The sequence below is a fragment of the Delphinapterus leucas genome, chromosome 6 (assembly GCF_059928025.1).
Source record: "Delphinapterus leucas isolate spDelLeu-1000000601 "Yukka" chromosome 6, BTC_Dleu_Yukka2, whole genome shotgun sequence".
In the NCBI taxonomy this organism is placed as follows: domain Eukaryota; kingdom Metazoa; phylum Chordata; class Mammalia; order Artiodactyla; family Monodontidae; genus Delphinapterus; species Delphinapterus leucas.
The window spans coordinates 34,612,380-34,635,252 of record NC_143134.1 but is presented as its reverse complement, the minus strand read 5'-3'; the positions used below and the strand labels follow the sequence as shown (position 1 = coordinate 34,635,252).

Here is a 22,873-nt window from a genome sequence, read left to right as displayed (position 1 = left end):
ATATCCAGGAGAACACAAGGTGATAACCCTCTTCAGTATGAATTAGGGAATTTTAGTTTGGGGTCTTTCGCGAACTTTGAGGCAGGGGACGGAGGCATCGCGGTCGCCTAGAAGCCTGGAAACGAAATAAAAAGCACTGGGGAACTGAGCGTGGTAGTGGAACCTTAGGATGCTGGGTTGGAAATCCAGTAGGAAGGAAGAGAGGCGACACTTGTTGGGACACGTGACTAAAAGTTACTGCCCTAAACTGCGCGGGATGTAAAAAACGGAGTGGTGAGGAGTCGGTTTGGGACATGGGATGTGCCGAGGTCAACTGGCCTACCTTCTCCCTTCTCGTCTTTGAGTCTTCTCAGAGGAAGACGGCTAGGGTGGGTAGGTTGGGGGCGGAGAAAGCTACCAGGAAGATGTAGGCCGTGGCTCACGCCTAGATCAGGAGCGATGCTCAGGGCTTTTGGCGCTGTTTCGGGGTCGCGCGTGGGAGGAGTCTGGGAGCTGAGCGCCAGCCGGGTGCTAAACGAGATTAGAGATCTCATGAAAAGCCGCAAATCTCAGTACCTCTGAAAGAGTTTTTCTGAGTCCCTTCTAATCCAACAATCTCCCTAGTATAAAGAATTACAGGTTCTGAAATTAGATTTGGGTTATAATATTGGCTTCACCGCTAATTCTCTGAATAGCATTGGGAAAGTGACTTAACCTCTCCTGCTAATCTGAAAAAAGATGCCTGCAAACTATTTTGTACAACGCTGGCACATAGTGTGTTTTAAAAAGTCTGTATTAGCCATGATATCAGTTGCTCTTTTTATGCCTGAACTGTACTTTGTAGATATTTCTGTTGTGACATAGTATTGCAATTGCAGCATTTGCTTACTTCTCATGTGACTGAGGAGCTTGAGGATTGAGAGCCTTTTATCTTTCCGTGTGCTAACCTGTCCCATCCCATTTCTGTCAGCGTTTGTTAAAGTGAATGAATGAAGGAAAAACACCTAACAATATGGATAAGTAAAATCGGGAGGAGTAGAGTGTAATATTGTGGTCATTTAGAGGGAAAGTATGTGCCTGTACCTGTGTCTGTGTGTAGAGGTGCTGTTCCAAAATGCATTCATGAAGAAGTTTTGTTTTGTTTTGTTTAGATTTGAGAAGATTTAAGGGAAAGAGCTCTTCTCTGTAGATAATTATTTTTTCCACTAGAAATACTTGAGTGTATGCCCAGCCTTGATGAAAGCCAACAGAGAAACGAAGCGCCTTTTTGTGGGTGGCCTTGGCCAGAATATTTCTGAGGCAGACCTACAAAATCAGTTCAGCAGATTTGGAGAAGTCTCTGATGTGGAAATCATCACTCGGAAAGATGACCAAGGTAAATTTATAGTTCTTCATGGGTAGTTAAAGGCAAATGTAACTGAAGTCAAGTATCACAAAATAAAGGAACCCAAGAGATGAATGTTAGTCCTGAACACTGAAAGTGATATGCATCTCATTACATGATACTGTTGTAGTAATCCCCCACCCCCCCTCCCTCCTCCTCTGATGCTCTGGAGGTGTTATGTGTGACCTGGAACTTGCCCAGAATTACGTTTCTGAAATCAAAAATTTCTAAATTCCCAAACATCCGGTTTTCGTTTTTGTGGGGGTTTTTTTTGGCCGTACGGCTTGCTGGGATCTTAGTTCTCCAACCAGAGATTGAACCCAGACCCTCAGCAGTGAAAGCACAGAGTCCTAACCACTGGACTGCCAGGGAATTTCCAAACATCCAATTTCTGAAACATATAGCTTTCAGTTTTCAGAGCTAAAATTCTAATAATTAGTAGGGTCCTGTTAAGTACAATATCACTAACATACAAACATGCAAAGTGTTTCCTTAACTGAGTACTTGACGTTTTTCTCTTACGTATTTTCTTTTGGAATATTTAGATAATCATGCTTTAAAAGAAAATGCAGTCTTTGTATCCAATGATAAATAAACAAGTTTCAAACTTTTCCTTTGAAAGAGTACGTTTCTAAGAGCTCTTTTTTAAATTTAGAAACTTAATAATGTTTACATTGTTCTCTGCGTAGGAATTTAATTTATTATTTTTTTTTTTTTTAGGAAACCCACAGAAAGTCTTTGCATATGTCAACATCAGAGTAGCAGAAGCAGACCTGAAAAAATGTAATGAATGTTTTCTATACTATTTACCAGTCCATGTCACCATGTAATTTGGAATAACTTTTGTTCTAAATCTAAACATCCACCTTTAACTCATCCTGAGGGACAACCACGATCAAGAGAATTTCCATATCCTACAATTCAGGAGGTCTAGGTTCATTCCATAATAAATGACATATGGTAGCACATTGCCAGTGAGTTTGCTCAAAAATGGCATTCTCAAATAATTTGGATAAGGAACCACACTTTAATAGAAACTGCTTGTTACACATATCCCACTGGATATTATGAAATACCCACCTCCCCAGTGTGTTCATTTCTCAGGCAACTAATTCTTCTTATTGAGTGCTGTTAGGAGAGGGGTTTAGAATATGCCCTTATAAGATCATATCCTTGAAATTATGAAGTCTCCATCGATAAGTTTAGTAAAGCTGAGGGCCACCTGTGACCTTCAATGAATAAAGAGGGGGAGATAATTCATACTTCCACTGATGTAGTAATGCATTCTAATTATTTGGAGACTGAAAAGTCAAAAGACACTGAGCAGGAAACATGCTAATAGAGAAAGAGGGCCATTGGCCTTTTGTAATTTCATTTGCAAAAAATTGATTCGTTCAGTTAGGAAATAGATATAACAAATATGTTGCAGTTAAGAACACATCCGTTCTGCTGTGTGACCTAGCAGTTTATTTAAACTAGAAGACCCAGTTTGCTTATCTGATGTATAACCAAGATACTGCTTATCATAATATTACTGTGAAGATTAAGTTGAATAATATCTTTGTGCTTAGCATAGTTCCTACCTCATAGATATTTCTGTTAGTGGTAATTATTAAGGAAGCTGATAGCAGATGTTGAGAAAAATCAACTACTAGGGCACGGTAGTTTAAACACAGTTTAGTTGCTTGCAGCTAATATGTTTGCAAGTTTCACAGTGATAATTAGTATGAGGTGATAAATAAAAGTGAGGTGCTGCAGGATTCCAGTGTCCTCTGATTCACTCTAAGAAAATTGCATTAATGTTTTATAGTTTTAGTGTGGGAAATAACAATGAAATGTTAAATAAATACCAGCCATTTGCCACAGATTCCTGACATTACTTTATAAACAAATGACAAATTTTGCTTTATGGTTTACACGTTTGCCTCATTCAAATCTTTCAATTACACGGGGAGGTAGGGAGTGTAAAGATCTAATAAGTGGTCAAGATGAGAATGGGACCTAAGCCTTCTCCTTCCAGCTCTCATTTTCTTTATTCTATTTCCTCTGTGTCTTTGTGATAAGCAGGTTTTCTATTTTTGGTACTAACTAATTAGTAAAAGCACATGCTGAAATATATTTTTGCATTGCCATGTACTTGGGTACTAATTCTTTGCTTTATAGGTATGTCTCTTTTAAATAAAACAAAATGGAAAGGTGGAACTCTACAAATTCAGCTAGCAAAGGAAAGTTTTTTGCACAGGTAAGATTTACTCTCCGTGATTTGACCCAATGTTTTTTATATTGTAAGTGGTTTTATATGTTCACTTAATTGATTTGAAACTATCAAATAATGTATTATTACAGTTTTAGCAAATATATGCATTACAAGTAGAGCTAAAATCCTTCTTAACTGTGACTCCCTGTGACCCAGACCCGACCAAAGAAGATAATGTAATGCTCCTGTATACGTATATTTTAACCCATAAAAATATATACTTATTTCAGCTTTTTAAACACAGCCTTATGTGATGATGTAGGTCTTCCCCCTTCTTGTAATGAGTGTTTAGTACTATTTTAGAAAATGGCTGTGCCACAGTGTAGTCAGTCATCCCTCACTCATAGACATTTAGACCATTTCCACTTCCTCTTGATAAGACTCTTGAGGATGGTCCCTCTGGGGTTTATGTCAACAAAAGGAGTTGCTATGTCATATAGTTATGCACATTTAAAATTTTAATAGACAGTACCAAATTGCTTAAGTTGACTTTAGGCTGTTAATGAAAGTGTCATACAAAAACATAAAGATAATAGGAAATCCCTGTATGAGAGGCATAAGATTAATTATGCATGTGATTTAAGAACAAGGCAATGTAAAAACTATTAAAGCATTTTAAATCCTAAAAGCATTCTTAGGGAGAAAAGATTGTATGAGATTGGGTGCTTCCAAAATAGGAGATATTTTAGGAATGTACACATGGAGTGACCAAGAGCGTTTTAAGATTGTTCTGGGCCAAAGAAATGCCACAAGGAAAAATAAGGTCTAAACCAAGTTTTGAGGGAGTGGTCTGGTGACGAAGATGAGAATTTGATTTTGTTCTTCAGCTGGGGGTCTCTGTGAACAGGGTAGTGATGAGATTTTCATTCAGCAGCACTTGGCTGCCTATTATATGCAGGAACCAGGGCCCTAGTCCTGAGCAGGTGAGCACACAGTGCTGCTGCCTTGGAGTGTCTATGCAGTTGTGCCTGGGGAGCATGAATCTTGGAAGTTGGAATGTAAGGGAGACAGACCAGAGGCAAAGAGGCCAATGAGAATTGGTCAGCATAGTTGACCAGGCCTGTATAAGGTGGCAGAGTTTGAACTGGTAGGTTGAGTTGGCGTTCTGCATTCTCTTTGTTGTGAGAGTAGAAATATTTAAGACTTAGCATATTAGTCTCTGAAAGACACCTCTTCCTCATAAGAGTGAAAAGATTAAGGATAGATAAAATGCCAAAAGTACATAAGTTGAAAGGGAAAAACTGAGAGACCCTAAATGACCCCTATAAAGTTAAACAGCTTTACAGTATTAAAAAACAAAACAGAAGCACTGTTAATAGTGTGGTTAGTTATTTTAACTCTTATTTATATTTTCTGTTTGATTCAGATTGGCCCAGGAGAGAAAAGAAGCAAAAGCAAAGAAAGGAAAATCAACAACAAGCAACATCAACTTGTTAGAAAAGATGGGAGTGGTGGATTTCCATGTGAAAGCTGTGCCAGGGACAGAAGTACCAGGGCACAAAGTGAGTCTCCTCTGGTAGCCTGAGTAGCTCAGGGACCAATTCCTGACACCAGGTGACCATGAGCATCATGTTTTAAAGCAACTGCTTTTTTCTCTTGCTTTGAAGCAGTTAACATAGATAGTGCTTTATGGTCTTCAAATGCATTTACAACTCTTGGGAAAGCACAGTTTTCCCCCATTTTAGAAAGAGAAATCAAAACCCAAGTGGAGGCAGGTCTCCCAGGGGGCATAGGTGGTGAAGAGTGCAGGCAGGTCCCACGTTTGCCTTTTTAATGGCTGTTATTTGTGTAGCATCCTACATGGTTTATATGGGATCAATAACTGCCCCAATTTTCCTTCTTTCTTTTTCCTTTCCTGATACACTTTTTTGAGCACTCGTGTTTCATTATCAGAAAACTAAACCCAGCAGTAATCGTGGTCCACTATGAGTTCAGATATTTTTAAGTGACATTTATTCAGTGTGGTTAATCTTTTCCATTTGTGACAAGTATAGTAAATGTATTTTTTTTTTCTTTTAGAATTGGGTTGTGAGTAAATATGGAAGAGTCTTACCTGTCCTTCACCTAAAGAATCAACATAAACGTAAAATATCCTTAGCAATTGGCCTTTCAGAGAAATTATTGTTTACTACGATGTGGATATTTGCAAAAATTTACTTCATACCTTTAGAATTTCACTGCCTCTGTCAGTAAGTCTTTAGATGTTTGTGTAACAGTTTTTATGTTCCCAATTTCTAAGTAAGGTAAGACCCACCTACCTACATGTATGAAACAATTAGTGGATAATGAGAGAATGTAATTAGGTTTTATGCAAGTGATGCAAATGATGATTGTTAAAGAAGCACGTTGACTTACTAATTTATACCTCATTCTTCTTGTTTGACATGGATTCAGAGCCATTGCCAAAGGAGCTAAAGAAGGACAAGGGAACACAGCACAATCATTAAAGAAGGCTTTAGAGGAAGTAGGATAAGTTTCACATTAATAGAAAAGAGATAGGAAGGAGTCTGGGAGAGAGGAAAATAGTAGGTAGAAATGTGTAGACAGGCAGAAGAATGGTGGATGGAGAAATAGTATGGAACCCAGTATGAGCAAATTCAGATGCCCATTCCCCTGAGGAAATGAGGTCAGATTGTCTAAGACCTTGAATTCCTAGTGTCATGGACTTCTGGGCAGAGGGTGTTTTTTGTATTCTTTTAGCTCTAAGCCTGTGTGTCATGGGAAGCAGAAGCAATTTCAGGTATTTCAAACAGAGATGTGTCCTCACTGTTCATGGCTATTGAGGCCCCTGGAGCCCTGGCGACAGCTGCTTGTTCTGCAGTCCCTGCCAGTGGCACTAAAGTCAGGGAAATACTTCTTTCTTCTTCACCTTCCAGCTTCCCACCAATGATACCACTGACAGCAAAGAGGAGGATTTGGAAGGACAGTGTAAAGCCAAAAGACAATAGACACTGTTTGGCATACCTCATATATAATTGTCCATGTATTCAGTAGTCACTAAATGAACAAAGGGACTTTTCAATAGTGATAGATTAAAGCAACTTATACTTGTCTATTCATATGTTTTAGGAAATCAGCAAATGCCAGCTGTCACTACAGCACAGTGACATTAACTAGAATCTTTCTGGACAATGTCAGCAACAAAGACCTGATAAAGAATTATTAGCCTTCTAAGAAAGACCTATAAAATGCAGAGAGCGAGTAAAATGTGAAATGGATGTCATTGAACTAAGAGAATCAGATCTAGGATGAGGCAGCATTGAGAAAACAGGAATGGCCAAAAAGTTTGAGAATCTTTGAGTCTCAAGTTTGAGATACCAACACTTAGTATAGTATCTAGCTGTGCCTGCTCTGGGTTCCTCTCTATACTCCGCTTTATGGTATTAGCTCAGTGGATAGACTTCTCAGATTTACAGAAAAGTCTTGTGGCCTCTTGTACCTAGAATATAATCTGAATCGGTTTGCTGTGATATACACATGCAGCCCAAGTAATTTCTGCCAATTAATAGTGATGGTTCTTGGTTTTCACTCTGGACATGCCATGGACATGTCAGTTCCAAAGACCCTGAGTCACCTAATTAAGTTCTTATTTTGTTTGATAGGAAACTGAGGGTAAGATGAGTCAATGACTTGCTCAAGATTAAACAGTATTCTTTTTGCTTTACCAGTTTGATAGGTTTTTCTAAAACCTAGTGCCTTTGTTTTCTTCCTTGACTGTTGGTGACATCATAAAGTATGATCCCTCAAAATACTGCCACAACCTAAAGAAAATAGGGGAGGATTTCACAAATGCTATCCCTATATCCAGCCTCACTTGGGAATTGGAAGGAGGGAATGATCCTGTGAGTAAGAAACGACGAGGAGAATTCTCTGACTTTGACAGCCCTGCCAAGAAGATAATAAAAGTGCAGAAGAATGAGGGTTCCACTGCATCTCTGGCTTTGAGACCAAAACCTAGTAGCATAATGGAGAGCCCACATTTAATACAACAACAGGCTGCACAAAATACACCTCATAATTCCATTACTCCTAAATCACCCTGTGTACCTGATTCTGATAGTCAGAAACTTAAAAACGTATTTTTTCAGACTTCTGACTTAGAAACTACCAAAAATAGAAATAGCATGTCTGATGATGATATTGATTCTGAAGATGAATTAAGACTAATGATTGCAAGAGAGGAAAACCTAGAGAAAACTACATGGTCCTCAATAAATGGATCTGAAAATGATCCCTTTGAAGTTGTAAGAGATGATTTTAAATCACATTTTCACAAATTTCATACTTCAACAGGTTTAGGCATCAAAAATAATGTCTTTTGCCTCAGTAGTGAAGATAATGTTATGGGAAATGATTGTGACTCTGATTCAGGAGATACAGATGAAATCATTGCAATGAAAAAAAATTCTGATAAGATCAAAAACAGTGTAGAACTTTCACAAACAGAAAAGTCTATGCACAAGAAAACTTATTTGAAAAATAGAAAAAAGTGTGATCTTTCTGTTGATTGTATTAAAGTACAAAAAAGAAAAAACAAAGAGACAGCCCTCAGTCACAGAATTAAGCCTCTCAGTTGTGAATCTCCGATTGAGTCCAGTAGCAGTGAAGATGCTGATTCTGTATCAGAATCAACCGAGTCTGAAGGAGATAAGGAGTATAACACCATGATGAAAAACTGTCTCCATATGAATCTAACTTTAGCTGATCTGGAACAGTTGGCTGGCAGTAACCAGGAGGCGCCAAAAGAAGATACTGAGAGCAATGGCCGGAAAACCACTGCCAAGTCTGACAGGGCCTCCAAGAGCCACAGAACTCCAGGTGGCCTCCACAAAGGCCAACAGTGTATTCATCCTGAGGAGATTGTGGCTTCCCTTTTAGAAGGAAAAGAGAACACACATGGAAAACAGGAACCAAAGGAAAATACCTTCAAGCCAAAATTCCAGGCTTTCAAGGGAGTAGGCTGTCTCTATGGAAAGGAAACAGTGAAAAAATCCTTGAAAGAGAGTGTTGCCTCTAACAATATTAATAAAGATCATAAATCCTTGAAACTTGAGGATCCCAGGAGCATGTCCATGAAAAAATGGTCCTTGTATGCTAATGGCCCATCAAGTAAACTGACTCTTTTCCAACATGCAAAGAAGGCAAATGACGCAAACCAATTTCAGCCTCAAAAGAGACAGTCGACTTTTGAGAGCCAGGCTCACAAGGTGGTTGTCCCTAGCAGTTCAGAAAAGGGAAATGGAAATCCTATTTCTAGTCTATTGCCACTAAAAGATAAGAAATCTTTGAGTCTTGGTGCCAAGACTCTCAGGAGAGGCTTTGATGAAGACTGTTGCCACAGGACTGGAAAGTCAGGAGAGAGCTCCAAAAAGAGGCCTCATCTATGCAGCCACAAGGCCCCTGAGAAATCACCAGAGGTCTCCTCCAGGAGAGACCCTCAGGGAAGCAAAACTGACTTCCCACTTTCTGTTAATAGTTCATCAGATGTTAATGCTAAGGATAAGCACGCTGAAGATAATCAGAAGCGTTTGGCAGCCTTAGAGGCAAGGCAGAAAGCAAAAGAAGTACAAAAGAAGTTGGTTCACAATGCTCTGGCAAATTTGGTGAGTATATTTTCAGTCTAGGGATTTAACAAGAACTCGTTTCCAAGTCCAACCTTTCTTTCCTACGAAGGTAAGCAGGCTCCTTTAGAGCTGAATGTTTGTGTTTTGTGTCCTTGTATCTTTAGTATATCCGGATATCGCTTTAGAAGCTGTAACTGATATAGTTAAGTGATATGTCCTAATATGTCTGAATTTACATATAAATCACTTGCCAAGTGATTCATATCTTACCAAGATTTACTGTAATGAGTCTTTATTCATTCTTTCAACGATTGTTAATTACCTGTGAAATTCCAGGCCTTCACAGCAAGTGCTAGATTTACAGAGAGGATCACTGTTAGGTGGTTGGTATTGGCTTACAGTGTGGTGGACAGAAGGTCACAGTTCAGTTCCATGGGATGAGAAAGAAGTACGCCTGTGTGCTCTGACAGCACACTGATACTAATTTGTTGGCAGTGGTGGGGCAGAGGTGGGTGGGGAGCCGGCGCTTCCTCAGCTGAACTGAGTCTAGTATGAAAGGATCAGTGGGAATTGGTCTGGCAGAGGTAAAAGGGTACAAAGAGAGAGGAAAAGCATTCCAAGATAAAGGAACAGTTTGTACAAAAGTGAATATTTGCAATCAGTGTGACCAAATGTATAGAGTACAAGATGGTGAGAAATGAGATGAGAGAGATAAGTAGGGGTGAGGTATGAAGAGGCTACAGGGGTTGGACTTTATTCTCAAGGCTGTGAAAAGACTAAAGAACTTGAAGCAAGGGAATGGAGATTAGTTGTGTATATATTGGAACAGGAGTTGGCAAACTAGAGCTCACAAGCCACTAGCCCATGGCGTATTTTGGAAGAGCCTCCAAGCTAAGAATGGTTTCTACATTTTTAAAGGTTTAAAAAAGAAGAGTACAGAACCAAAACTATATGTGGCTTGCAAAGCCTAAAATATTTACTCTCTGGCCCTTGACAGAAAAAGTTTGCTAACTTCTGTTTGGGAAAGATGGTTCAGGACATGATGAGAACAACAAATCAAATGGGACAGACAGCCTTTGGGAGGTCTTGAGCCAGAGCCAAGGCAGTGACAGTGGGAATATATTTTTAAAATAGCAAGACGGTCCAACTGATGGAACTTGGTGATAAACTGGAAATGGAGAGAAAGAGAAGTTTCTATCTTGGGGTGATGGCAGCATTCACTAGATAAGAAAATAGGGTCAGAAGTAGACTTGCTAGGGGAAGGAGATGAGGGGTTGTCTTAAGGGTAATGCTTTTGATGCCCACTCTAGGATGGTTATTCAGAGGACAAGCCAACGCACATCATCTTTGGTTCCAACAGTGAAAGTGAAACAGAGGAGACATCCACTCAGGAGCATAACCATCCAGGAGAGGAACCAGTAAAAGTAAGAAATTTAGGGTGGGCATTCCTATACTTTTGCAGATCCATTTCTGCATGTTGCATACCAAGACTTGCACACAACTGCTGGGCTCAACATAAAATCCTCTGGGAGCCACAGTGAAACCCGGGGCTCCCCTGACCATCACGCATGGATACTACAGGGGCCTTAGAGATTTTCTCCCACATAAATCTATCTTCCACATCATCTGCAAAGTGACATCAATATTAGTGAAACCCTGCAGAAGGTGTTCACACATTTAAGAACTCCCCCCATTCCAGGCTGCATTAGGAGCCTCTGGATTTAGTGACCCAAGGGGCCAAGTAGATATCACTGAGTCAGAAGTTTCCATTCTAACCACCATCCAGTCTTTCCTGAGACATGCATCTGGGTTGTTGTTCCATACATGTGAGGAGGAAGATTACGTAATGAAGGAAATACTGTCTTGGTTATTAATAAACATTTCTGTCTTTACCTATGTAACAGGAGTCCATGGGTGGAGCCTCTGGGAAGCTCTTTGACAGCAGCAATGATGAGGAATCTGGTTCCGAAGATGACAGTAACAGGTTCAGAATTAAACCTCAGTTTGAGGGCAAAGCTGGACAGAAGGTTAGTGGAGACTGAAAATAATAAAACTTGCAACATGTCCTTATTTTTCGACATAGTCCTTAAATCTAGGTTAGTGTAGGCAGACCTTGACCCACACTCCAGTGTTAAGGTGTTTATTTTGATAGTCCTCCGTGACCCTCTCTAATTGGTTCATGGGTAGGTGAGGTTATGCAAATATTAATGTAGTGAATTTCATGGCATGGAGGTATACTTGGAAGGTCTTGTTTATAAGTAATTTCTTGGGAATATGGCTGTCAGTTGTCTTTGTGTTTTGTCTTATAGCTCATGGATTTGCAGTCTCACTTTGGCACTGATGACAGATTTCGCATGGACTCCCGATTTCTAGAAAGTGATAGTGAAGAGGAACAGGAAGGTAAATGCCTTATTGTCCAAACGAACAGTCCTGATGTCAGAGCTGGGGGACCTTGAGAAGTCATGTAGTCTAGCTTCTTCACTTAACACATAGAGAAACTCTGTACCCCAAGACACTGAATTGTGGAGCTTGTAATCCAATAGTTAGCTTACTCAATACTTCTTGAGTTTGTTTGTACATATTAATTTATTTATAAAATTTTAATTACCTGAAGCTGCCAGAAAAGACAGGAATAGTTAGCATCTACCAAAGATGCCATCTTCCATCATCCTGTCCCTGGCATTAGAGAGAAGGCAGGGACCCTACCTGGCAGTAGATCAGGTCCTGGTGAGGCTGTGGAAGCCAGTTACATCACGCTTGGCTTACTTAAAGGAAGTGTTTATCTTCCAGCGTGCGTGCTGGGTGCAGGTTTTTAAAAACAATGTACCATTGAATGTCAGTCTACGTAGATTCATCCCATGTGAATATATCTAACAGCAGTGATGCTACCAGAAGCATCCTGATTCTGCTCTTACTTCCTGTACCATTTTCTACACCAGTGGCTCCAAACTTTCTCTACAAGATCTTCTACTCTTATCCTTTTCAAAAGACCTTACCTCCTACGTCCTACCATCCTCACTTGAGGATGGCCACCTCAAGTGAGCTCCCTCCTTTCCTTTCCAATCTCAGAACTACTCTGTCCTTACTTTTTTCCTCTTCGTGAGTTAATCTAATCTGCATCTTAATCTTCCTCATTCATACCTCCTTTTAACCTCCTTATGTGCATCTTCATACTTTCCCTTCTATCTCTTCCCTCTTTCTACAGACATAGGTCTCATAGGTTCAAAAAGCCATTTCTTCAACCCTGCCAGTTTTCAAGTTGCCACTCCCATCTTTTTTCAGTTCTAAACCTGAAATGAAAAAATAAATTGCACTAATTTAGAAGCAGTTGGCTTTTTATTGAAAATACAACCTCTGGAAATGATGCTCTTGATTCTTTGAGGTGATTATTGTGTATATTGTACATTTCTGAAAACAAGTGTTCAGAGAGTAAGTTCTCCAGGATCCACAGCAAATTACGTTTCAGAGCTTCTCACTCAAAATTCCATGTTGAAAACAGGAATGGACAGAACCTTGGGAATAGCCTAGAAGCTATACATAGAGTTTACTTTCTAACTTCTGCCACTCTTGTCTGTCTCTTTACAACTCTTTAGTATGCATTCCCTGCACATACTAACTGGTTCACCAGATGCAGTGGCACCTTCCCAAGCTTCTTCAGCCTGCCTGTACCATTTGTCACTGTTAATCATCCTTCTTGAACTGTTCTCTTCCCTTAGCTTCCATTGCAGTATAACTTCCTTATTTTCTTCTTAATTCTTTGTTCCTAATTTTCCCTTTGCCTTTAGATATGTAAAGGTTCTGTAAGTCCCTGTGGCTTTAACCTTCTTTTGTGCATGAATATTTTCCAAATCTGGGTCATCTTTGCTCCTGACTATTCTGCTGAGCTCCCAATTATTCTTTTCTCAATGCCTGATGGATATTTCTCACAGGCGTCCCTGAACGCCTGTTAAAACGCAGCAAATCCCAAACTGAATTTACTCTCTCTCAGGTGCTCTGGACCCTTCTGTTTCTGTTGATGGTACTTCCATTCTTAGGGCAGTCAGACATAGAATCTCTGTCTTTTGTTTCTTTCCTTCCCAACTTTTGAGACTGAATTTTTTGTGAGTTGCACAAAGACTGTCCTGCAGGTAAGCAGCCTACACATACCTTGCAGCCAGTCTACAAATACCTTGAGCCCTTTCTAGCATTGTGTTCTATTTCCTAATGGTCAATATTAGGGTAAAATTGAAAGTACCATTTTTTGAAGTCAAAAATTGTTGAATATTAGCAGTTTCATGTGGTTTAACCTAATGCAATGTAAACTCTTTGAACTTTCTTATTTCAATGTATGTGTTCATTCTTTCACTTGCCTGGCATGCACTCCTCCCTCCTCAGGGGATCTACTTCTCTTTCCTACCTTAGACTCCACCTGGTTTATAAAATGTTTCTTAATCCAATTGAACATAATCTTTACCTCTTTTGAACCCTTAGACACTTTTGGGTCATCTCTATAGAGAACTATTCAAATCAGCATTTTATTCTGTTTATTTCTGTTACTTGGTTGTTTATATCCTGCAGTAATTTGAAAAGGTCTTTAAGGCTTACTTAGACTTCTTTTGTATTTCTATCTATAATCCAAACTAGCTGTTAAATGTTTAACTTTGTTCTCTGATATTTGTCTGTTTCTAGTAGCTAAGGATAACAAGCTTCTAGGCTTCCACAGTGCCCTGTGTGTAGGCTTTCTTCCTGCAATATTTAGTACTGAATCTAAAGGCTAAAGTAACTGTCTACTAACATTATATTAATAGTCAGTAAAATTAGCATCTTTCACTATTTTTCATGTTTAGATTTACATGTAATTTAGATTAATTTTTAGAAAGTTAAAACATCAAAGAATCTCTAATCACTTTAGTTTTATAATTAGTATCTTGCTCTATTATATTTGTCAATCTTTACCTTAAAAACTTTTAGACTTGCCACTGAAAGCCATTAAATTCAGATTTCATTTTTATAATTACAAACAGAAATGGGAATTTTGTTTGCTGGTCATGCAGTTTCTAGATTCACTATGACATTGGGGATCTTGGGGATAGGGAGGTTAGCAAAACAAGGTTTAACTTTTCTTCCTATCTTAATGTGCTTTGCACATGTTTACGTGCTTGATAAATATTTGATTATTGAGACTTCTCAGGTTATGTTTGCCAAGAGATTACTAATTATCCTCTTCCCTCTAAGAAATAAATGAAAAGAAAACTGCTGAGGAAGAAGAGCTTGCTGCAGAAAAGTTGAAAGCCCTGAATGTTGTGCAGAGTGTTTTGCACATCAACTTAAGCAGTTCTACAAGCAAAGGATCAGTAGCTGCTAAGAAATTTAAGTATGGTTTATGTTTCATCCCATTCTGCCCTTTTCCTTTGCCATAAAATGAGGCCATTTTAAACTTCCTGGGGAGAGCAGTTAGCAACATGTATCAGACCCTTAAAATTGTACTTACCTTGACCTAGTGATTCACTTCAAGAAACTAATCTTAAATTATTTCTGTATTTATTATTAGTAAAAAAAAATTGGACAACTGTTTAAATATTAATAAATGTAACTGTTTACTATGGAAAATTTCCAGCATATAACTTAGAGAGACTAGTGTAATGAAACCCCTATGTACCATCACCCAGCTTCTACAATCACCAACATGTGACCAGTTTTCTCTTTGATACCTTTACTCACTTCCCCCTACTTTCCTCACTGAAATATTTTATGCAAATCCTAATAGCATATCATTTTATCCATATATATTTTAGTATGTTTAAAATAATATTAAACATTTTTAAAGATCCAGGACAAGTCAGAACTAGATAATTTAAAATATGATTGCTTCTGAGGAGCTCCTAATACATTTCTTTGATATTATGTGCCTTTTTCTTGCTCAAAAAGTGGAATTGCCCTGGTACTGCATTATAATTTGCTATTAGTTTTTTGCATTAATGTTCTGCATTGTCTCTTCCAACTTATCACTCTCTTTCTTTAATAGGGACATCATACGTTATGATCCAACAAGGCATGACCATACCACTTATGAAAGAAAAAGAGATGATAAACCAAAAGAAAGGTACATTAAGCTACTACTTTTAGTAGCAGGTTCATATGAATTAATCTCATTTCAGACAGTGAGAAAAGTAGATAGTAACCAATATCACATCCATTGGTCCCCATTGTATTTAGTTTAAGAACAGGGAAGGGGGAAAGAGAGGAATTATTGATGTGGTGGAGAGAGTCTTACTTTTGACAAAAGGAATCTTCATGCATAGAAATGATGATATGTGCCCCTCCTCTAGTCGGTGTCTTCTACTTACATTAGTTTCCTGTGGCTTCTGTAACAGATTGGTGACTTAAAAACACAAAAATTTTTCTCACAATTCTGGAGGCTAGGAGTCTGAAGTCCAGATTATTGGAAGAGCTGTGTTCCCTCTGGAGATTCAGGGGGAAAAAACTCCATTTCATGCCTCTCTCTTAGCTTCAGGTGACTGCCAGCAATCTGTGGTATTCCTTGGCTTGTGACTATATTATTCCAGTCTCTGCCTCCATCTTCACGTGGGCTTCTCATTTCTATTTGTCTCTCATCTTTGTGTCTGTTATAAGGACACTTGTGATTCCATTTAGAGTCTGCCTGGATAATCTCTTCATTGCAGAACCCCTAACTTTATTACAAAGACCTTTTTTTCAAAATAAGGAAATATTCACACGTTCCAGGAATTAGGGCCCGGACATATCTTTCTGGAGGCAACCATTCTATCCACTGCACTACTCTAGTGTGGTAGGAGCGTCTATTTCTTATAGATATGCTGTGGCAAATATTTTTTTGATAAATATGGCAAATATATGGAGCAACCAGTAACTTTGCCTGATTTAATTTCTTGATTTCTTGCTATTTAAAATCACTAAAGGCACTGTGGTATCCTTAATTAGATCCTGGAACAAAAAAGACACTTGTAGAGAAACTGGTGAATTGGGAACAGAGTGTGTGTTTAGTTAATAGTAGTACCAGTGTTAATCTTTTAGTTTTGACAATTGTATCATATCTATGTAAGATGCTACCTTGAGGGGAAACTAGGTGAAGGTTATTTGGGAACACTGTTTCCAGTTTTTCTATAAATCTAAAATTATTCCAAAATTAAAGGTTTCTTTTAAAAAGAATTGCATACCAGACCAAAGTAGAACTAACATAAACGTTCCCTGCAATGTAGGATTCCACACTGCAATGTGATTCTGGGTAGTCTCTGGAGAGCTTGCAGTCAAAATGTTGCTTGGGGCTTCAGTCTCCGAAGGCCTGACTAAGCCTCGTGATATACTTCCAAGATGTCTCACTCACATAGCTGTTAGCCAGTTCCTCACCTTGTTGGCTTTTCCATTAGGCTGCTTAAGTGTTCTCATAACGCTGACCCAAAAGAGAGATAGAAGGAGGAAGCCACAGTATATTTTATGACATAGTCTTAGAAGTCACACAGTGACACATCTGCCTTATTCAGTTTTCTTGAAATAAGTCACTAAATCCAACCCATACTTTTATAGGGGAAGGGGAGATTAAGCACTCCTTCCTGAAGAGAGAGGCACTGAGGAATCTGTGGACATATTTTAAACTACCACAATCTGTCCTCTGGTTGAAAATTGTTTTATATTCCTACCATATGCAGAACATGCTCAACCCTGCTCTAGACTCCCCAGAAGTCTCACCTTTTTATAGTGTCAGTTCAAAATCTAGGATGTTGGGCTTCCCTAGTGGCGCAGTAGTTGAGAGTCCGCCTGCCGATGCAGGGGATGCGGGTTCGTGCCCCGGTCCGGGAAGATCCCACATGCCGTGGAGCGGCTGGGCCCGTGAGCCATGGCCGCTGAGCCTGCGCGTCCGGAGCCTGTGCTCCGCTACGGGAGAGGCCACAACAGTGAGAGGCCCGCGTAACACCAAAAAAAAAAAAAAAAGTTTCTCTCTGTAAGATAGTCTCCACCAATAAGATGATCATTTAGGACATTATTATTTTAGGTAATATAGTTAGAATATTTGGCCTAGTAAATAGAGTAGACTCTAATAGAAAAGAGGATTTTAATATTTTACTAACTGAAAACTCAATATTGGAGACTGCCGTGTAACTCTGGTTTAAGATCAAAGAGAAAAACATATTCCTAAATATAGAGCAGGTTGATGGTAATAGAAAAATTTCATTCCCAAACAGACTAGATTTAGCACATTTATAAGGCATTTCTAAAACAGAATTATGACTAAATCCTTTAATGCCAGTGTCATAAAACTCATAGAATTTTAGAATTTGAAAAAGTCTTATAAGTCATGTGGTTTAACATGGTTCATTTTACAAATGAGGATACTGAGGCCCATTGCAGTTAAGTGATTTTCTTACTTATAGCTAATATCTTAGATGTGACTTCTGAAATGTAGTTCAGAGGATAAGAGATAGGAGAATATGATTCTTGTTTAATACTTGGAGTTGTTTGAAATAGTTTTGTCTATAAAAAGCTTTTTGGTTAAGGTTCTGCCTTTATGAGTTTTATATGTAGATCCTCTTGGTTGTTGAAAGGATGGGACTAAAGTTATCCAAGGTGTTTTTCTTTCCTGATGTCTGGAAATTTTCCAAAAATTGACTTTTTTTGTGATGCACGTATCTCTATATATGTCAATGCAGTAAAGCAAAACGAAAGAAGAAAAGGGAGGAAGCTGAGAAGCTACCTGAGGTATCTAAAGAAATGTATTATAACATTGCTATGGATTTAAAACAAATATTCCAAACTACAAAAGATACCATTGAAAAGGAAGACAACACACCTTGGAATGAGGACTCTGATGGAGAGAAAGCCAAAGTAGTCCAGGACCCTACAGCTCTGATGACTGGGGATGAACAGCCCAGCGGGTTCACATTCTCCTTTTTTGATTCACACACTAAAAATGTGAAGGAAGGTACTTTTTTTTTTTTAAACGTTTTCATTTAAAGTGGTTTGAACTTAATTGATTGAATCTACTGTAACTGTAATGATTTAACATTAGCTGAAGAAAGGATTCTTTCTTCCATCTATATAAACAGTATTACAGTATTGCAGTCAGCATTACGTGACCATAAATGTACTGTGCCTAGAGCTGTGTTTAACACACTAAGAAATTGTTCTTGCATTTGGAAGCAAACTTCTAGATAGCTGCCATATGAAGGGAAGCCAGAGAATAATGTGCAGCATCCCTTCTAATGTTGAGTAGAAATAGTCATGAAGAAGTATAAGGAGTCATATATTTAAATAGCTTTGTATCTTAGATGCAGTTGGAGAAGCCATGACTTCAGGAAAACCAGTGCTATATGGTAGGGAAAGGGGAGAAATAGGTAACCCTGGCTCTATACAATTATGCTATGTCATCAATACACCAGTTGTTTCAAACTTTATCCTTGGAGATTTGCCAGAACCTAGAAAAAAGTATCAGCACCAGTATAAACAATTTGGCATTCCATTTCAGGAGGTTTACCTCTGAAGTCCTACATAGTCTAAAAGTTAAAAACACCTATTCCTTAGGAAGTTGCTCCTCACCTAGTGTTTAAGATGAAGTGTAGCTTTTCTGGAAGTTCATTGTAAAAAGCAAGATATACCTCTACAGGAGAATACATGCACAGCTAACAATAAGCTCTACTTTAAAGATCAGCAGTAAAGTAGTATCCATGTGTTTAGCAGGTGAGTATTAAATGCCGGCTTTGTAGTGCTCCAAAAGGAGGTATAGCAATTTAGTAGTTTTTCCAAAATTGTTCTAAATAAGACACAATATATCATTGCTCTGCTTACTTCATTCTCTTGCCTGTGTTGTCCATTTGAGTACCAAGGTCAGTCCTAGACTGTTGAACAGAGTTGATATGATATAGATACTGTCTTTAATTCTTCTAACTTTGAGAGCCAAGTGTGAGAAATTGGCCTTGAAATGAGTACTAAGACACCTCAGCAACCTGGGAGATGTGTTTTGTGTACTTAGGAAATTATGAGGACTTGTGAGGAGATCACCCACATCTTATAGAAGCTTTTTCAGAAGTTTTAGAAAGAGGCTTGTGGGAATTGAAAATATAAAGATATGTTCCTTTTCTCATTTATGAATAAGCAGGAAGGCAACCTGGTTTCACTGCATCATGTTACAGTTTAGGCTTCTCATGCTAGCACAGGTGCCATGCTTTTTTTTTTTTCCTTTTAAATTGCGTTGCTCATTTATAAACCTTTAGTTCGTATATCTTTTTATAGTGTTGCTATATTCCTTATCAGATCACCCTAGCAATGCCCAAAAATATGATAATAGCTTCTCTCAATATTTGAAAATCTAAAAAGATACTACATATTTTGAATTAATGATTAAGATATTTGAAATTTAGAAATATGAGTGCATGGTGAAAGTAAACAAATTAGTGTGTCCACAAATAATCGGTCGTTAGGTTACAATTCTGTCATCTTTCATTGTCATGACGATATAGAGACCTATAGAGTTGAGGCAGTGAAACCTGGGAAGATTGCCTGGCAGGGAGACCCTCGTTTCCAAGACAGCAGTTCAGAAGAGGAAGATGTTACTGAAGAAACAGATGACAAAAAGCCCAGCCCTGGGTAAGTAGTGTGTTTCTGTGCAGGTTTATTTCATAATTCATAAAATCTGAGTTAGACATGCTTTAGAAATGTTATAGAAGTATCTAAGCTTAGCTTCTCAAGACAACTTTCTTTTTTTGGCTCCTTTAGAGAGTTCTGTAGCCTTTTTGTAATTAGGAGCATGTTTCCTTTTCCTTGAAATTTGGATAGACTGGGTGGGGGATATGACGTGCATGGGGAAGAAAACTTGCCACTGAAGTCCTTGATCTGGAAAGAGTATGCTTCAGCTCGTTGGCTGCTACCACATGGGAAACACTGGCAAATTGGGTAGCAATGCTGGGGTGAGAATATCAACAATCAACACAGGGAAGATAGAGCGTGTACTTAAGTCTTCATTACCAGAGTTTCAGGTAGAAGAGAAGAATGTTGAATAGAGAAAGGGTGTTATCACTTTAACTCAGGAAAGAAAAATGAGCAAAACACAAAGCACATATATTTAAGGAATAGTTCATTTATACTTACAGTGTAAACATTTCTTAAATATTGAAATTAAGTGGCCAATTCTCTCTCTCTTTCTCTCTCACTTCAGAGAAGTATCATTACCCGAGAAAGAGACCACTAGATATTTCTTTTTCTCTAAGAATGATGAGAGACTTCATGGTAAGTCAATGTTTTGATTAAATGGTATAAAACAGGTAATAGTACAGCTCTCACCATAGCGCATTCTGATATACTAACATGCATCCAAGTAAGAACTGATTAGGAAAAATTCTGATCCTTTGCAGTGTCATGTGCTTTAGCCCCCTCTGTTAGACAGATGCATGTTGACTTGCAAAGCTCTGGAAAACTGAAAGCTCCCACTCGCCACCTCCCTCACTTGTTCACTAACCTCAACAAGGGCTTGTTTTGTTCCAGGGGTTTGCTGAGATACTAGATGTACAAAACTCCTAAGTCTTTAGTACCCTAAAAAGTTCACATGAGCTATCTCAATATCTTGTAATAACCTATAATGGAAAAGAATCTGAAAAAGAATATATATGTATAACTGAATCACTTTGCTGTACACTTGAAACTAACACAACATTGTGAATTAACTATACTTCAGTAAAAAAAAAATAGAAAAAAATTTCACACGAAAACTCTGAGACTGTTGATGAACTCATTTCTTTTTTTAAAAAAATATATTTTATTTATTTATTTTTGGCTGCATTGGGTCTTTGTTGCTGTGCGCGGGCTTTCTCTAGTTGCGGCGAGCGGGGGCTACTCTTCGTTGCGGTGCGTGGGCCTCTCATTGCAGTGGCTTCTCTTGTTGCAGAGCACTGGCTCTAGGCGCGCAGGCTTCAGTAGTTGTAGCATGTGGGCTCAGTAGTTGTGGCTCACGGGCTTTAGAGCACAGGCTTAGTAGTTGTGGTGCACAGGCTTAGTTTCTCTTTGGCATGTGGGATCTTCCCGGACCAGGGCTCGAACCTGTGTCCACTGCATTGGCAGGCAGATTCTTAACCACTGCGCCACCAGGGAAGGCCCAATGAGCTCATTTCTTAAGCCTAACACAAACAGAAGCCAAGTTACATAATAGTAAATGGTTTATAAACAGTAAAATCCTAGCAGTTCTACATTTTCATTTTGTAAAGAAAATAAGATATTCTTGAAAATTAGCATAAATTGGCTGGGGGCGGTGGGGGAAATGGTCTTAACTAGAATTGAAGACCTTGATAATGCCAGCACTAGAATATTGTCTGTTTTAATATTAATGGGCTGTCTTGTACTTCTTTATTTTCCCCTTTTAGGTTCTGACTTATTCTGGAGAGGAGTAGGAAGTAATATTAGCAGGAATTCTTGGGAGGCCAGAACAAACAGCTTGCGTATGGTGAGTAGTTGTATTTTCATGTTAATTGTCTCCATATTAATTTAAAAGATATGGTGTTATCTTTGTGTTAATATTTGCCTGGTGTAAGAATATAGGAGGGCATGAAACTTAAGATAACTGAGAACATGACTTAAATGCTCAGAATGATAGTGCTGGAAGACAAGTTTTAAGTTGTTTAATTCATTCAACCCATGGTGCAGTAAGGAGACTGAAGAGTGGCCCCATTGAGTGACTGGAATGAGTTCTGGCCATGCTTATTAAGTAGCAGGAAATCATAAGACTTTTGAAAGACTGAATTACAGTTTCCATTTGTAAACACTTAAAGACAAAAGTTTGAATATCCCCTGTACATTCCAAGTGAGCACTTCCAAAATGGCTTCTACAACCCTGACACTGAATAACCTAAATTTTACTTTATAGTTACTAAACACCTTGGAAAGCATTTACCACTATTTTTAACAAAGGCTTTTGGTTTTATGTTTTTCTAGGACTGTCGGAAGAAACATAAAGATGCCAAAAGGAGAGTGAAACCAAAATAATAAATGTCATCATTAGTTTTGATACTGAATGTGAACAAGGCTCACCTGTGGAAATTGGAGTGATCTAGAAAATAAGTTTAGCTGACAAAGAAGAATTCAGAGTGAAGGAATATTCAAAATCTTATCTGGTGGATATCATTCTGGTTGCTTTCTTTTCCTGTAGATTTCCTCTTCATTTGTTCCTAACTAATTACTTCAAATAATTAACCTGAACATTTTTTTTAATGAAGCACAAGATAGTCCCTCAAAATACTTTTCATATATAATCTCTTTGCCCTCCATCTTCAATAACTAATGGCTATCTTCTGACACAAGGTTTACATAAAGCCTTTTAAAATATATGGATCAGAGCACTTGTATTTTCCAAGTTACGTTTCATGTGAATTATACTTGAAATATTTCTGATTGTATCAAATACACCTTACCTCCATCTTGTGGTTTTTGTTTAAGATGTTGAAAACAAATCAGCCTTGAGTTCTGTACTTGTGTCCTGATGAATAAGCTAACTGAAATGCAGGATATTTCAGACCAACATCATGGGAGAGTTCTGTGAGGACCAGAAAAGGATGCCAAATGCAGAGTTTTCCTGTCCTTGGCCTCCATGAATTGAGGCCAAAATTCAAAATCTCAAAATTCTAATTAGACTACAGGCTTTTGAAAAATCCAAGTGTCTGAAAGATATGTAGTCACAGTTAGGAGTCAGGACCC

General features: G+C 38.4%; 1 protein-coding gene across 7 annotated transcripts; it reads left to right on the top strand.

Moving 5' to 3' along the window:
* Nucleotides 1-194: 194 nt before the first annotated feature.
* NOL8 (nucleolar protein 8) lies at nucleotides 195-22,647 on the top strand. 7 transcript variants are annotated; one of them, XM_089912965.1, is made up of 17 exons: nucleotides 195-273; nucleotides 1,131-1,354; nucleotides 2,084-2,146; nucleotides 3,527-3,605; nucleotides 4,987-5,122; nucleotides 5,640-5,710; nucleotides 7,348-9,223; nucleotides 10,495-10,608; nucleotides 11,089-11,211; nucleotides 11,494-11,584; nucleotides 14,399-14,537; nucleotides 15,189-15,266; nucleotides 17,848-18,119; nucleotides 19,654-19,780; nucleotides 20,349-20,419; nucleotides 21,547-21,626; nucleotides 22,115-22,647. In XM_089912965.1, the coding sequence occupies exons 2-17, from the start codon at nucleotides 1,216-1,218 to the stop codon at nucleotides 22,163-22,165; spliced, it is 3,510 nt and encodes a 1,169-aa protein (XP_089769091.1). In that variant the 5' UTR covers nucleotides 195-273; nucleotides 1,131-1,215; the 3' UTR covers nucleotides 22,166-22,647. The 7 variants fall into 7 exon arrangements, with proteins under 7 accessions (XP_089769091.1, XP_089769094.1, XP_089769089.1 ...); XM_089912968.1 differs by having other exon boundaries at nucleotides 215-273; nucleotides 1,189-1,354; XM_089912963.1 differs by having other exon boundaries at nucleotides 261-368.
* Nucleotides 22,648-22,873: the final 226 nt, after the last annotated feature.